Source organism: Physeter macrocephalus, chromosome 4 (genome assembly GCF_002837175.3).
Source record: "Physeter macrocephalus isolate SW-GA chromosome 4, ASM283717v5, whole genome shotgun sequence".
NCBI classification, from domain to species: domain Eukaryota; kingdom Metazoa; phylum Chordata; class Mammalia; order Artiodactyla; family Physeteridae; genus Physeter; species Physeter macrocephalus.
This window is the reverse complement of record NC_041217.1, coordinates 49301430-49315031: the sequence shown is the minus strand read 5'-3', so window position 1 is coordinate 49315031 and position 13602 is coordinate 49301430. Positions and strand designations below refer to the sequence as shown.

The 13602-nt window shown below is 35.8% G+C and overlaps 1 protein-coding gene across 5 annotated transcripts in view; it reads right to left on the bottom strand.

The window, feature by feature from the left end:
* RALGPS2 (Ral GEF with PH domain and SH3 binding motif 2) overlaps window positions 1-13602 on the bottom strand; it is a 305267-nt gene that overhangs the window by 73497 nt on the left and 218168 nt on the right. For all 5 annotated transcript variants that reach the window (XM_024133662.3, XM_024133661.3, XM_024133664.3 and 2 more), the window contains 2 exons: window positions 9226-9315; window positions 5504-5596 (listed from right to left, as the gene is read on the bottom strand). In XM_024133662.3, coding sequence (XP_023989430.1) covers window positions 5504-5596; window positions 9226-9315 — 183 coding nt within the window. The remainder of the gene's footprint in view (window positions 1-5503; window positions 5597-9225; window positions 9316-13602) is intronic.

Below are 13602 nucleotides of genomic sequence, written 5' to 3'. Positions count from 1 at the left end.
GGAGCTATCAAGGGGAATAAAAGAACAAGCAGGGTCAGTCACCCAAAAGTATTAACTAAAAGATTCAGAAAATATGTATTTTTAAGTATTCCAAAGACTCTGGAAAAAATTTTTTCTCTTTAAATATGTGAAGTTACTATTTCATTGTGATGTAATCAGATTTCACTTTGTATCATAAAATATTTGTTATTTTATAGTAGGCAAAACACTTCCACCAATAAAATTCTAATTCTCCTATGAGGTTAACAGAAAAGTCAGAGGATTGATTTAAAGATGAGGTGACAGATTCAAAGGAGAAGCAGAACATATCAACACTCATCAGTCATCCACTCACAAAGACTAGGTCCTGTTTTTCAGAGTCTCAGTCTGGTCCTGGAGACAGAAAATTCTAACACCTGCTCTTTCTAGTATTACAAGTAGTACAGTTGGAATTGATGTTGGAATCTATTTTCCACAGGCTCCAAGATGTAGATTACTGTTGGATAATCTTTATCAAAAAAATGTCTGACCAATATCCCTCTCTCTTTAAAACACAAGAATTCAAGGAGTTCTTTGCTTGAATGTTTTAGATAGATTTTCCAGGGTCTGAAACACTGGTTTCACAACTTTCTGTGGCCCAGCTTGATCAGCATTTTCAAGATTAGGTGCAACTCTCTGCTGAGTGACCTGTAAATCCAAACATCCTTTTCTCTCCCACATAACAAAGCATTTAAATATGCAAAATATACTGACATGACATAGCAGGGATAAAAAGAAACTTATTCTTTTTTTCCAAAGTCAATCATTTTAAAACTCTGGTACAGTATCAGGAGAAATAAATTACTTGTAACTCATAACTGATCTTGACACATCTGAAACACAAAACTAAAGAACCACACAGTCTAATATGTACAAAAATAACTTATATTTTGGAATTTTCATAACAAATCCATAACCAGATTGAAAGGGTTCAATCTGGGGTGGCATAGCAGAGACTTGTTTCCAGAAGACTATTTTAAAAGGTTGTGGTAAAATATATATAATATTTACCATTTTAACCATTTTGAAGTGTATAGTTTAGCAGCATTATCGGCCAATCACTGCAACCACCCGAGGCCAGAACTCTTCATCTTCCCAAACTGAAACTCCATTAAACAGTAACTCCTCACTGCTTGCTCCTCCCAGTCCCTGGTAACCACCTTCTACTTTCTGTCTCGACCAATTTGACTACTCTTGGTACCTCATATATATGGAATCATTCAGTATTTGTCCTATTGTGTCTAGCTCATTTCATTTAGCATAATATCATCAAGATTTATCCATGGTGCAGCATGTGTCAGAATTTCATTCCTTTTTAAGGCTGAATAATATTTCACGGTATGTTTATACCACATTTTGTACATCCATTTACCTGTTGGTAGACATTTGGATTGTTCATACCTTTTGGTTATTGTTAATCATGCTGCTTTGAACACTGGTGTAAAAATATGTTTGAATCCCCTTTCAATTCTTTTGGGTATACACCCAGAAGTGGAATTGATGGATAAATGGTAACTCTATGTAATTCTAATTTTTTGAGGATAAATCTTATTATTTCTATCATTTTTTTCTGACTGTGCTGGCTAAGGTCTCTATGTTGAATAGAAACGGTGAAAATGGGCATCCTTTTCCTTGATGTTAACACGAACGTTGCTAATATTTCCCCCACTCAGGATTTTTTTCTGGTACATTCCCTGTATCGGTTTTAAAGAAAACCCCAAACACTCTCAATTCTTCATTCATATGATCTTTATTATCTTCTAACTTGACCCGATACCCTACTGCTCCCAATCCTTTCCAACTGTACCCTCTAGGACTCAGGGTCCGTCCTCTGCAAAAGCCCCATCTTTAACTTTTTCTTGAAGCATTCTCTTTCTTTTCTTACAAACGTTGTAACATCAGTCTGGAGTTCAGTTAGGTGCCGTTCTTCCTCCTTTCTCTTCACAATTCCTTCCAGCTTATTATCACACTATCCTCCCCAAAATCTTCCAGCTTCTAATTAAGTTCAAGCACTAGATCAGTGCTGTCCAATTAAATTTTGTGTGATGATGGAAATGTTCTATGTCTCTGCTGTCCATACAATAGCCACTAGCCACATGTGACTACTGAGCATTTGTAACATGGCTAGTAAGACTAAGGAACTGAACTTTAAATTTTATTTAATCCTAAGGATTTAAATTGACTAGCCACATGTGGCTAGTGGCTATAGAAAAGAAAAGAACACTAGATTACAATACTTATATTACTGTCATTAATAGAGCTACAAGTCATTTCCCCATTATTAAGACTTTAGTAGTTGGAGAAAAAGAGTCTATGAACCAATATTATTCTTATATCCTGATGATTGCAGTCTTCAGACAGACGATACTCCCAATACCCTGGTTTCTAAGTTTCTTCACTCCCCTTTGAATCATCTTATCTTCCACCACTCAGCCTCCACTCCCTAGGACATCCTGAACCCAATAAATATTTGAGGGCACCAGGATTTCTACCAGTTACCATACTACCTTTTCATTGTTCATTCTCTCTTTCCTTTTACTTGGGTTAAACTCCTCATCTATCACTAAAACAACTTTTACATTTGCCTACTTTATCTCTTATACTATCCTTGACCCCTCTGTGGTACAAACAAGCCTAAAAAAATTCCATCTCTGCTTAAAATACAATTATCCGCACTTCTCCAGGTTAATGCTGAACACCTGAACCTGGCTGGAGACTACATAACTTTGCTGACTGGTTTCACTGTAAGTTCACGACCAAAAATCTCAAGTGGACCTTCATAAGGCCTACCAAATCTACAATGTTTCCCTAGTTAATTCACTCTCACACTCTCCTAGATGACTTTCATCCTTTCCTCCTTCTTCAAACCAACACCTCCCCCACTCTCAACTAATGACTTTGCTTCTTATGTCTTATGAAATAAAACATCAGAAGAACTTCTGCAGAATCCCACCACCAAATCTACCAACATACCTGTGTCTGTAACCAAATGCATCCCCTTCTCTCCTGTTAAAATGGATAAACTGTTCCTGCCCCACTAGAGTACTGGACCTCATTCCCTCGTGCCTAATCTAGTAGGTATCATGGGAGTGACTCTTTGTTCTCTTACTATTTCCTCATTCTATTATATTAGATCATGGCATCAACATACAAATATATTGTCATGGATCTCATCTTCAAAACGAAAACAAAACGCCACAAACCTTTAATCTCCTATTTCCCTCCAGCTACTGCCAGATTTCTCTACAGGACCTCACCCCAGTCCTTTACAGCAAAATTCCTAAAATGCATTCTCTGTACTTACTGTCCCATTTTTTTCTCCACCATTCTCTCAAATCCAATCAGTCTTTCACCCCACTACCGTACTGAAGCCACCTCTGCCAAGGTCACCAATCCCTTCCAACTGCCAGATCCAATGGTCATCTCAAAGTTCTCATTTGACACAGGTGAGCACTCTTTCTTGAAACACTTTCTTTACCTGACTGTGGAAAACTTCTACCTGTGATATTTCCTTCGTTGATTACAACCTCATGTTTTAAATACTATCTTTATGCTGATGATCACAAAAATGTATCTCTAGCTCTAACTGCTCTATTAAACTTGTATACCTAACTCTGACCTTATAGTTCCACATGAATATTTTATCAGCCAACTCAAAATTGATATGTATAAAATAGAACCCCCCCAACACACCTTCTCTATACCTCCCTGAATATCAGTAAATTGCATCTCCATTCTCTGATTCGATGCCACCTCTCTGAACTCAGCTCCTGTCATCAACTACTCCTTAGCTCGTTTCACTCTGCCAACACTGACCACCCTGCTATTCTGTGAACATTGTCAGGCCCTTTGCACTGGCTATTTGGAATTCTCTTCTCTCAGATATGCACATGAATGTTTTTCTCAATTACTCTAGGTCTCTACCCAAATGTCACTTATCGGAGACTCTTACCACACATCATAGAAAGGAAAGCATGGAAGTATTTTATATCTCATTTACTCTGCTTTACTTTTCTACAGAGCATTTATCACTATTTATGATATATCATTTATTTATTTACAGCTTACCTTTCCCTAGTAGAATGTTAGCTGTACAAGAATGGGACTTTGTCTATATCATTCACTATGCATGTCAAGCATTTAGACAGTGCCTGGCACAAAGTGGAATATTTTAAAGTTTAATATAAACACCAAAAATTTTATTCAGATTAATAATAGAGCTGTTACTAAATTTAAACAAAATTATTCTCCATGCAATACATGAGGGAGACAACGAAAATAACTTCAAGGAAAATAAAAATTAACTTGAGGGAAATGTATCTCATTTCTAAACCACAATATAAACCAGAGTATAACTCTTTTCGCGAAAACTTCAAAGATGGAATTCATAACTGTATATTTATAATCATTTTCATTCCCTCATTAAGTTCAAATTTTAATAAATAAGGTCATCATTAAAAATAATTTTTAGAGTAGGAAAACCGTTCACTCAGGTGTTTCTAAAATACAAATAAAATATAAAGAGGACCATAAACTCTTCCAAGTTAATGTTTTTCCAGTATAGAAATCTACCCTGATTTTCATGAGAAACATCTGTCTCTTCAGATACTATGAAAAGTGAAAACAGCACTAGGTTAATTAAAAACAAAGTTATATTTTATCAAGTAAAAAAGTGTTTTAAAGTCAGTCAAGTCTTTATTACAGGACAGTAAAAACACACTAACCCTCTGTACAAAATATAGTAAACAAAATCATTCCTCTTTTACATTAAAGAACAGTATTAAATATGAACAGATTTAACTGAATCTAAAATTTCAGTTATATAAAATCTAAATGAAAAATATCTAGAAACCTTGAGGTCAGTATCCGGTTAATCAACTGTAAAAGTACCAAATTTACAGAAGTAAAAATTCACACCCTGACCTTGTTGAAGTAATAGAACCAAATATGATTAGCATAATACCACAATGTGCAGAAACACTGCCTACTTTCATGTTAACTATCAGATTTTCCATTATTCCTAAGGAAACAACTTGAGAGTTTACTGACTAAAAAATAATGGAAATCTGAATCAGTAAATTTTTTTTTGAAACTTACAATTTGTATCTTCCTCAAATTTTCCAAAAGCATAATCTTTACATGATTAACACAATTTTTGTTTTTTGCATTTACACTTTCCCATCAGTAAGCTTGAAATGCTATGTTGTCAAAGATGTTTAAAGAGGTTCTAGAAAAATGAGTTCCTAAAGAGCAGAAACCAAGCACCAAGTTGTAATTTACCCAAAAAATACCTAACAAGCCTAGTGAAATACTTATTTAAGGAGAGAGAAAAAAATATGTAGGTTTCAAAGAACAGTACAGAGTACTTCAAAAATCCTTATCTATTATCAAAATATTAACCTTACTAAGAACTATAAAAGGAACTAACACATCTTTACTTCCAACAGGAAGTCTAACCTTTCATTAACTAAGGAAAATTACTCACCGCCCATGTTTTAGTCAACCTGAAAATTGGGGCACTCTGTAAGCCGGAAACCACTGCCATAAGTGCATGAAGGTTATTCAGCTCGTATAGTTTCTGGAAGATTTAAGAAAAGCAGGGAGGAGAGATGAAAAATAAACAGCATGAATACAAGACAACTTGAACAACAAGTATAATCTAGGCAACTGGTAGTGTTCTAGTACTTATTACCGTCATTGTTGAGATCTGTCTTTGGCGTATCCACTATGTTTACAGTAAGCTAATTTTGGCCCACAATTGAACTTCCACATTCTAACCTGGCACTGCCCCCAAGCTCTGGGAACAAATCTACCTCTAGTTGTGTAATACATTAAGAAAAGCAAAATTATGGCTCAGTATCAAGGTTACCTGGTACGACCATGCCTTATACTGAAATATTACTAGCCTCTGCCTTATGATCTGAGTTTAAAGGAAGGGTCCATGCCCAGGATCCTGATCTGGTGTCCTACTCAGGATCCCCATTATTCCAGGGCTAGGGTTCAAACCTGCTTTCCATAGCCCTCCTCGATTTCCTGCTTCCTCCTGGCTGAATCTTCAAATCCTTTGTTCCTTGTTCATGTTGGGATATCTACCTGCTTCCCAATACCAGACCTTGCTTTTTACAGCCTCCGTGCAGAAGGCTCCCATCTAATGCTAGGTTCCAACCGTTTACTAAGGGATCTACTATTTTTGTCAAATTATTGCTAATTGCCCAGGTTTCTTCAAACTATCAGACACTTACACCTCAATGGTCTTATCATTTAAAAACTGTCCTCACCATGAAGCGACTCCAAGGCAAAAATGGCCTGTTTTGAATATGAAAATCAAGGAAAAGTGAAGGGTTCTATTCCTCTCAAGAACCCTAACTAATACCATCTTAACTCAGGTCTCAAAGAACCCCCATAAAATTTCAAGAAATAAGAACTCAAGTAAAAGAAAAAAGGAAAAGGAAAAGGATAAACACAAGGAAAAAAGAATTCACAAATGGAGAACATCAGGTATTGGCCTCAAATAAAATGAAGATTAAAAATGAAGGCATTGGGGCTTCCCTGGTGGCGCAGTGGTTGAGAGTCCGCCTGCCGATGCAGGGGACACGGGTTCGTGAATCTGAGGTTCTTCCTTGGTGGCGCAGTGGTTGAGAGTCTGCCTGCCGATGCAGGGGATATGGGTTCGTCCCCAGGACCGGGAGGACCCCACGTGCTGCGGAGAGGCTGGGCTCGTGAGCCATGACCACTGGGCCTGCGCGTCCGGAGTCTGTGCTCCGCAGCGGGAGAGGCCGCAGCAGTGAGGGGCCCGCGTATGGCAAAAAAAAAAAAAAAAAAAAAAAAAAAAGAAGGCATTATCTAGAAAGCAACATAAAAGCCAAAGGGTCTTTTAAAAATGTGAAATAAAAGGTAAAGAGACATCAAAGGAAGAGCAAAAAAGGCCAACATTTATCTCAATGGAGCTTCAGAAGGACATGATAAAAAACAATGGGGTAGAAACAATATGAGAGATAATGGTGGATTATTTTCTCAAATTACTGAAAGACACTAATTCCCAGGGCTAGTAAGTTCAAGAAATCCCAAGTAGTGTAAACTAAAAAAAAACAACTGTTAAGTCTGGAATAGCATTTTTCAAGAACAAGGGTGACATAACAATGCTTCCAGACAAAATAAAGAGAACTTTAAAAAAAGATTTAAAAAATGGTGCCAACAGGATTATTCATATAGAAAAATATGAACTGGAATCCATAATTCATACATATTATATCTAAAATTTCAGATGAATTAAATACCAAAATCAAAGCTGTAGAACTTTTAAAGAATAATGTAAGAGAAAATCTTTGATATTCTCAGAGGTGAGAGTAAGATATTTAAGTGAGATATTCTTAAATCAGAAAATGAAAGTTAAAGATTAATACATTTGACTATTAAAATTAAGAGTATCTATATATCAAAAGATAACATGAAAAGAGTTATAAGACAAGTCACAAATAGGAAGATGTATGCAAAGACTATAGCAAAGAACTTTAGCATCTGGAACTATATTTTTAAAACTGCTATAAAAATCAAAGACCAATACTATAATAGAAAATTGTTCAAAGATCTTCAACAGACATTTCAGGAGAGAAAACCTAAACAGCCAACACACAAAAAATGTTACTTTTCATCAGATTCAATGAAAGTTATTGGTCTAATTGTCATTTCTTTGAAGATAAATTTGTCTTTTCTCTATATATTTCTAGGGCTTTAACCTGCAGTTGAGCACCAAGAGACTCACACATGAATGCTTTATAAGCAGTGGTACTTATAACAGCAAAAATCTAGAAACTCCTGCCCGAGCTTCTAGGCTGTCTGCCCTACAGATTTCAGATATGCCAGTTTCCCCCCACCTAATCACACGAGATAATTTCTTATATCTTTTTATACATATATATATGTGTGTGTGTATTTTTTTTTTCTGTCTCTACAGAACCCTAACTGAAACAAGCTACTAAAAGAAGAGAAAGACCTGCCAGTTTTATAACAAACAATACAGAAGGCGAGTCTGACTAGAGGGATTTAAGAGACAGAAATTAGACAAAAAAATTATGAATTTAGGGCTTGAGATGAAAGTAAACACTATCAAAAATAACTCAAAGTCTAAGAGTCTGAACTGGAATTAAATGATTATTTGATGAGGATAATGGCAGGTTTGATGGACAAAATTTGGTGGTTTTGAGTGGAACATATACAACAAGTACATAAAAAAAAACTAACAAAAATACCAGAAAACAATAACGCAAATTCAGGATCTATGGAGAAAAGTCATGGACTTCTATTAGCTAAAACCCAACATTTATCTAACATATCACAAAGAATGTTTTTAAAAATTTTATGACACTTCTGCAAAATTATCAAATTTTCAGAAGGCTAGCTCTGCCACCTAGTGCCATAGAATGTTAGAATACAATTGTTCCCAGGTGCTCAAGGGAAATATGGAAGTTCAGACTTACAATAATTATATTTTTACAATAATTTACAATTGTAAAAATGATATCCTCATTTTATTCCATCTTTGGTCACAGGTGAGATGTTATGCATTTATTATAAGAATAATGAGGGATGTGGTTACAATTATACCTCTTTTTAGTTAACATAAATTTGGAGTTATCACAAATTTTAATAAAATCTTGAATGTCCTATTCCATCCTCCTCTCTAAATTTTGACTATCCTTGAAATCCAAGTTCTATTTCTCTTGCTGCATCTATTATCTATGCTGCTCAATTAAAGTATTTGGTTAACATCCTCATTTATACTATTTAAAAAAAAATAAAGTCTTATCATTGTCCATATGGTTGCTAGAGTGATCTATTTCAAAGGCAAATAATTGATATGTATTTTCCTGCTTAATCCTATAAGGCTTTTTCAATCACCTGCAGAATAGACCAGTATTTTATAAATATTAAACTTCATCATAATCTGACCTCTGCCCAGGCAAATATTATGTAATTCAGCTTTTCTGAGAGAGGGAGGAAAAGTATAAAAGAAAGGGGAGGAAGACAGGAGGAATAAAAGAAAAGGCAAAGGAAACAGGCATTCAATTTAAAAAACGGACTTATATTAGTCAGTAGGCCTTATTTTCTAGGGTCGATAAAAAGTGAACATAGTGTCACAGGCAAACATCTACTTACAAGCATTGCTAAATGATTAAACTCAAAAATAGAAACACAAGTTTGTCTTACCTTAGCAGTTTTAATATAGTGGCTCAAAACTTCTGCTCTAATTTTTAATGTTTGAGCATGAAGAATCTCTCTAACAACCCAAAAGCTTACCTGCAAATAAAAATTAAAAATAGTTGAAGAGCAAGATTCTTTACTTACTAGGATCAAATTAATGACAAGAGCTATTTGAGAAACAGACAGCTGTTTAAAAACAATACTTTCTCTTTCCCTTGATTCACCACCAGGACATAACCAATCTTCAAATGTTACATACACTTCATATATACACAGACAGATACAGATATGTATATATGTGTGTACACACACATAAAAACAGCACTACAGTTTTTAATTTGTAAAAGCTAATACAAATTTTGAAGGAAAAGAAAATGCAATAAAACCAGAGTGATGCAACATGAACACTATAAAAGTGTTTTTTGCTGTATTTTGAAACACTTTGGCAGAATTAGATAAGCTCTAAGATCAGACATTGTAAAACATGCTATAGTATGTTTTACTGTGGCTGTGTAATCCCATGCTGCCATTTTATTTACATTGAGTAGAATCATAAGTGTAAAGAATCTCAAGTACAGTTTTTCTGGTATGAATAAAATGAAATAAAATATAAAATATCATAAGGAAAAATATACCTAAGTCACTCTAAAATTAAGATTGTATTTTTAAAATTATGTAATGTTTTCTAATTCAATGAAACCATTTTCAAGATTTCTTTTAAAAAACATTAAAAACCATTCATCAGAAGGCAGACTAGATCTGTAACATTACTAAAATGCTCTACTCTGGTGAAAATAGTGGACTTATCATATGATATAATGTAATATGTATGTAACATATTCATGTACTATGAAAGCAAAATCAAAGCACTATCAGTTGGTTCAAAATTATACAAACCTAAAAATAGAATGCAGTTAGAAATCTTAGTGCAAAGGATAAAGCCACTGCCTGATATTTTGTCACCTTTTCTTAGTGAGAAATATTTTAGATTTTACTTGCAACTTTCATCTCTAAACAAATGTGTAAATGCAAAATGTATATATTTTACCAAGCCATCTTTATATTTGTTACTATACTCAAGCTACTAATGGCAATAATTATCCCTGATTCTAATAAAGTTTACTTCTACAGTATATCTAAAGTTATACTTCAGATATTTTAACAACCTTAGCAAATATTAATTACAATTCAATCTAAACTGCATGATCATTGACTTAATTAAATTTTATGTCAAATTTTAAGACAAATACTACAGTAATTTAAAAACAGGGCCACTCTATATGGGAAAAGAACCTAAAAAAGAGTGGATATATGTATTTGTGTAAAAGATTCACTTTGCTGTACGCCTGAAACTAACACAACATTGTAAATTAGCTATACTTCAATAAAAATTTTTTTAATTAAAAGAAAATAAAATTTAAAACATGGCCACAAATTCTTTGTCACTCCTCACATTGAAAGTTGGGGTGTATGTCACCTCTCATTGAACCTAGACAAACTCATGACTGCTTCAAGAAACAGAAAATTAACAAAACTGATGCTGGCTTCCAGGAAAAGGTCATAAAAGAACATGCAGCCCCTGCCTTGATTGCTGGAACATTCTCTCTGGGATTCCTAAACTACCGTGTAAGAAGTCCAACTACCCTGAGAGCACCATGCCAGAAAGGCTAAGTGTAGATGCTCCCCAGCTGAAAGTCCCAGCTAAAGCCAAACACACCTGAGAACACTGCCCCAGAATGAGCAACACTGAGGCATAGCTTAATGAAATTACTGGACTTAGAGGAAAAAAATCTTTAGGCCGAGACAAAAAGAGAAAGTGATTTTTAGGGAAAAGAAAATTTAATTATCATCAGACTTTTCAACAGCAACACTTTGCCTGAAAAAAAATGGAGTACTATATCAAATATTATCAAGAAAGAAAATTTCATACAAAGGACAGGCAAACTTGTCAACATGTAAAAACTCAAGAATTATTGTTCCAATGAATCCTTCCCAAGTAATTTCCTGGAGAACAAGCTTCAGACAGTCAAATGACTAGAGAAACATCAACATGAGGATGGTAGTGAGCATTAAATATGCACTTATTCACAGAAATAAGAGTAATGACGGTTAAAGAAGGAGAGTACGTTATGTAATGCCTATATGCCCAAACAATATATACAATTATAAAAAATACAACATTTGCAAAACATATAGTTACCTGTTTATAGGAATATTATTGGTATTAGTATTGTTATTCTGAGACTGTTATTTGTTATGTAGGCTAAAGCAAATGAGTCACACAGGGTACTGTATCATGCCCTGTGTTCCCTGAAAACCAGATTGTGGGTATGGAAGAAAGGATATGCAGATATAATATGGAAGAGGTGAAGTAAAACTCTGGTCCTGAATTTGAATTAGAAGTATTAATAAGAACTCATGAGATATTTTATCTTTAAATATTTGTGTGTGTATGATATATAGATATCCTAGCTATATCTGCTGAAAAGGCCTAGAAATTATGGTCACCCTAGTAGCAATGAGCATTTTTAGCATCCAGGTCCATTTCCCACTATAAGAAACCAAGGTTTATTAAAGAAATGTTGATTCCACGCAGAGGGCAGGTGAGGGACAAAATGAACATGCAACATCTTTGCATACAAATAGCAAAGAAACTGTTACAAGATTACTAGGGTCATGAAAAAGGACATGAAAGCCAACCTGAAGAGACTTCCATTGGCCAAAGATGGGACAATCTGAGTTTCAATAAGGGTAATAATTGCAATGGGTTGAAACACATCATCTTTGTTTACATTTATGAGTTCAAAATAAAATTAAAATAAACTACTTGGTCTTGGTTAAATGACAACACCAATTCATTATCTTCAGAACTGCTAAATAAAGAGAAAGCAATCAAATATTTATCCTTCCTTGCCTACAGGAAATGGACCTCTGGGTATGCAAATACTAGATGAAGGAAAAATGTCTCTTTATAAAAGCATTCCCACTAATAAATAAAAAAGAATGAAATGAGAATTCATCTTTTAACAATCTCAAATAGTGGATCTAGACAACTGCTAACATCATGAAAAAGACCTGATGAAAAAACCCAACACAACCCAGACTCTTGCCAAAGGCACTGAACCCAACTGAACCTTTGGAACCAGCAGTTAATTTCTAGAAAACACAGAACATATTAAACTGCACTGAATGCAGTCTAGACTGTGGGAGACTCTAGAGGTTCCTCCACAGGTAAATAGTAAGGAAAAGGATAAAAGGAGAAACCGTAAATTAAAAAGTGGTGGAGAGAGGAACCAAGATGGCGGAGTAGAAGGACGTACTCTCACGCCCTCTTGTGAGAACACCAGAATCACAACTAGCTGCTGGACAATCATTGACAGGAAGACACTGGAACTCACCAAAAAAGATATCCCATATGAAAAGACAAAGGAGAAGGCACAATGAGATGGTAGGAGGGGCGCAAACATGATAAAAATCAAATCCCTTAACCGCTGGGTGGGTGACTTACAAACGGGAGAACAATTATACCACAGAAGTCCACCCACTGGAGTGAAGGTTCTGAGCCCCACGTCAGGCTTCCCAACCTGGGGTCCGGCAATGGGAGGATGAATTCGTAGAGAATCAGACTTTGAAGCTTAGTGGGATTTGATTGCAGGACTTCAACAGGACTGGGTGAAACAGAGACTTCACTCTTGGAGGGCACACACAGAGTAGTGTGCGCATCGGGATCCAGGAGAAGGAGTAGTGACCCCAGGGGAGACTGAACCAGACCTACCTGCTAGTGTTGGAGGGTCTCCTGCAGAGGCAGGGGGGTGGTGGTGGTGGCTGTGGCTCACCGTAGGGACAAGGACACCGGCAGCAGAAGTTCTGAGAAGTACTCCTTGGCGTGAGCCCTCCCAGAGTCTGTCATTAGCCCCAATAAAGAGCCCAGGTAGGCTCCAGTGTTGGGTTGCCTCAGGCCAAACAACCACAGGGAGGGAACCCAGCCCCACCCATCAGCAGACAAGCGATTAAAGTTTTACTGAGCTCTGCCCACCAGAGCAACACCAGGCTCTACACACACCAGTCCCTCCCATCAGGAAACTTACACAAGCCTCTTAAATAGCCTCATCCACCAGAGGGCAGACAGCAGAAGCAAGAAGAACTACAGTCCTGCAGCCTGTGGAACAAAAACCACATTCACAGAAAGATAAACCATATGAAAAAGCTGAGAGCTATGTACCAGATGAAGGAACAAAATAAAACCCCAGAAAAACAACTAAATGAAGTGGAGGTAGGCAACATCCCTGAAAAAGAATTCAGAATAATGATAGTGAAGATGATCCAGGACCTCGGAAAAAGAATGGAGGCAAAGATGGAGAAGATGCAAGAAATGTTTAACAA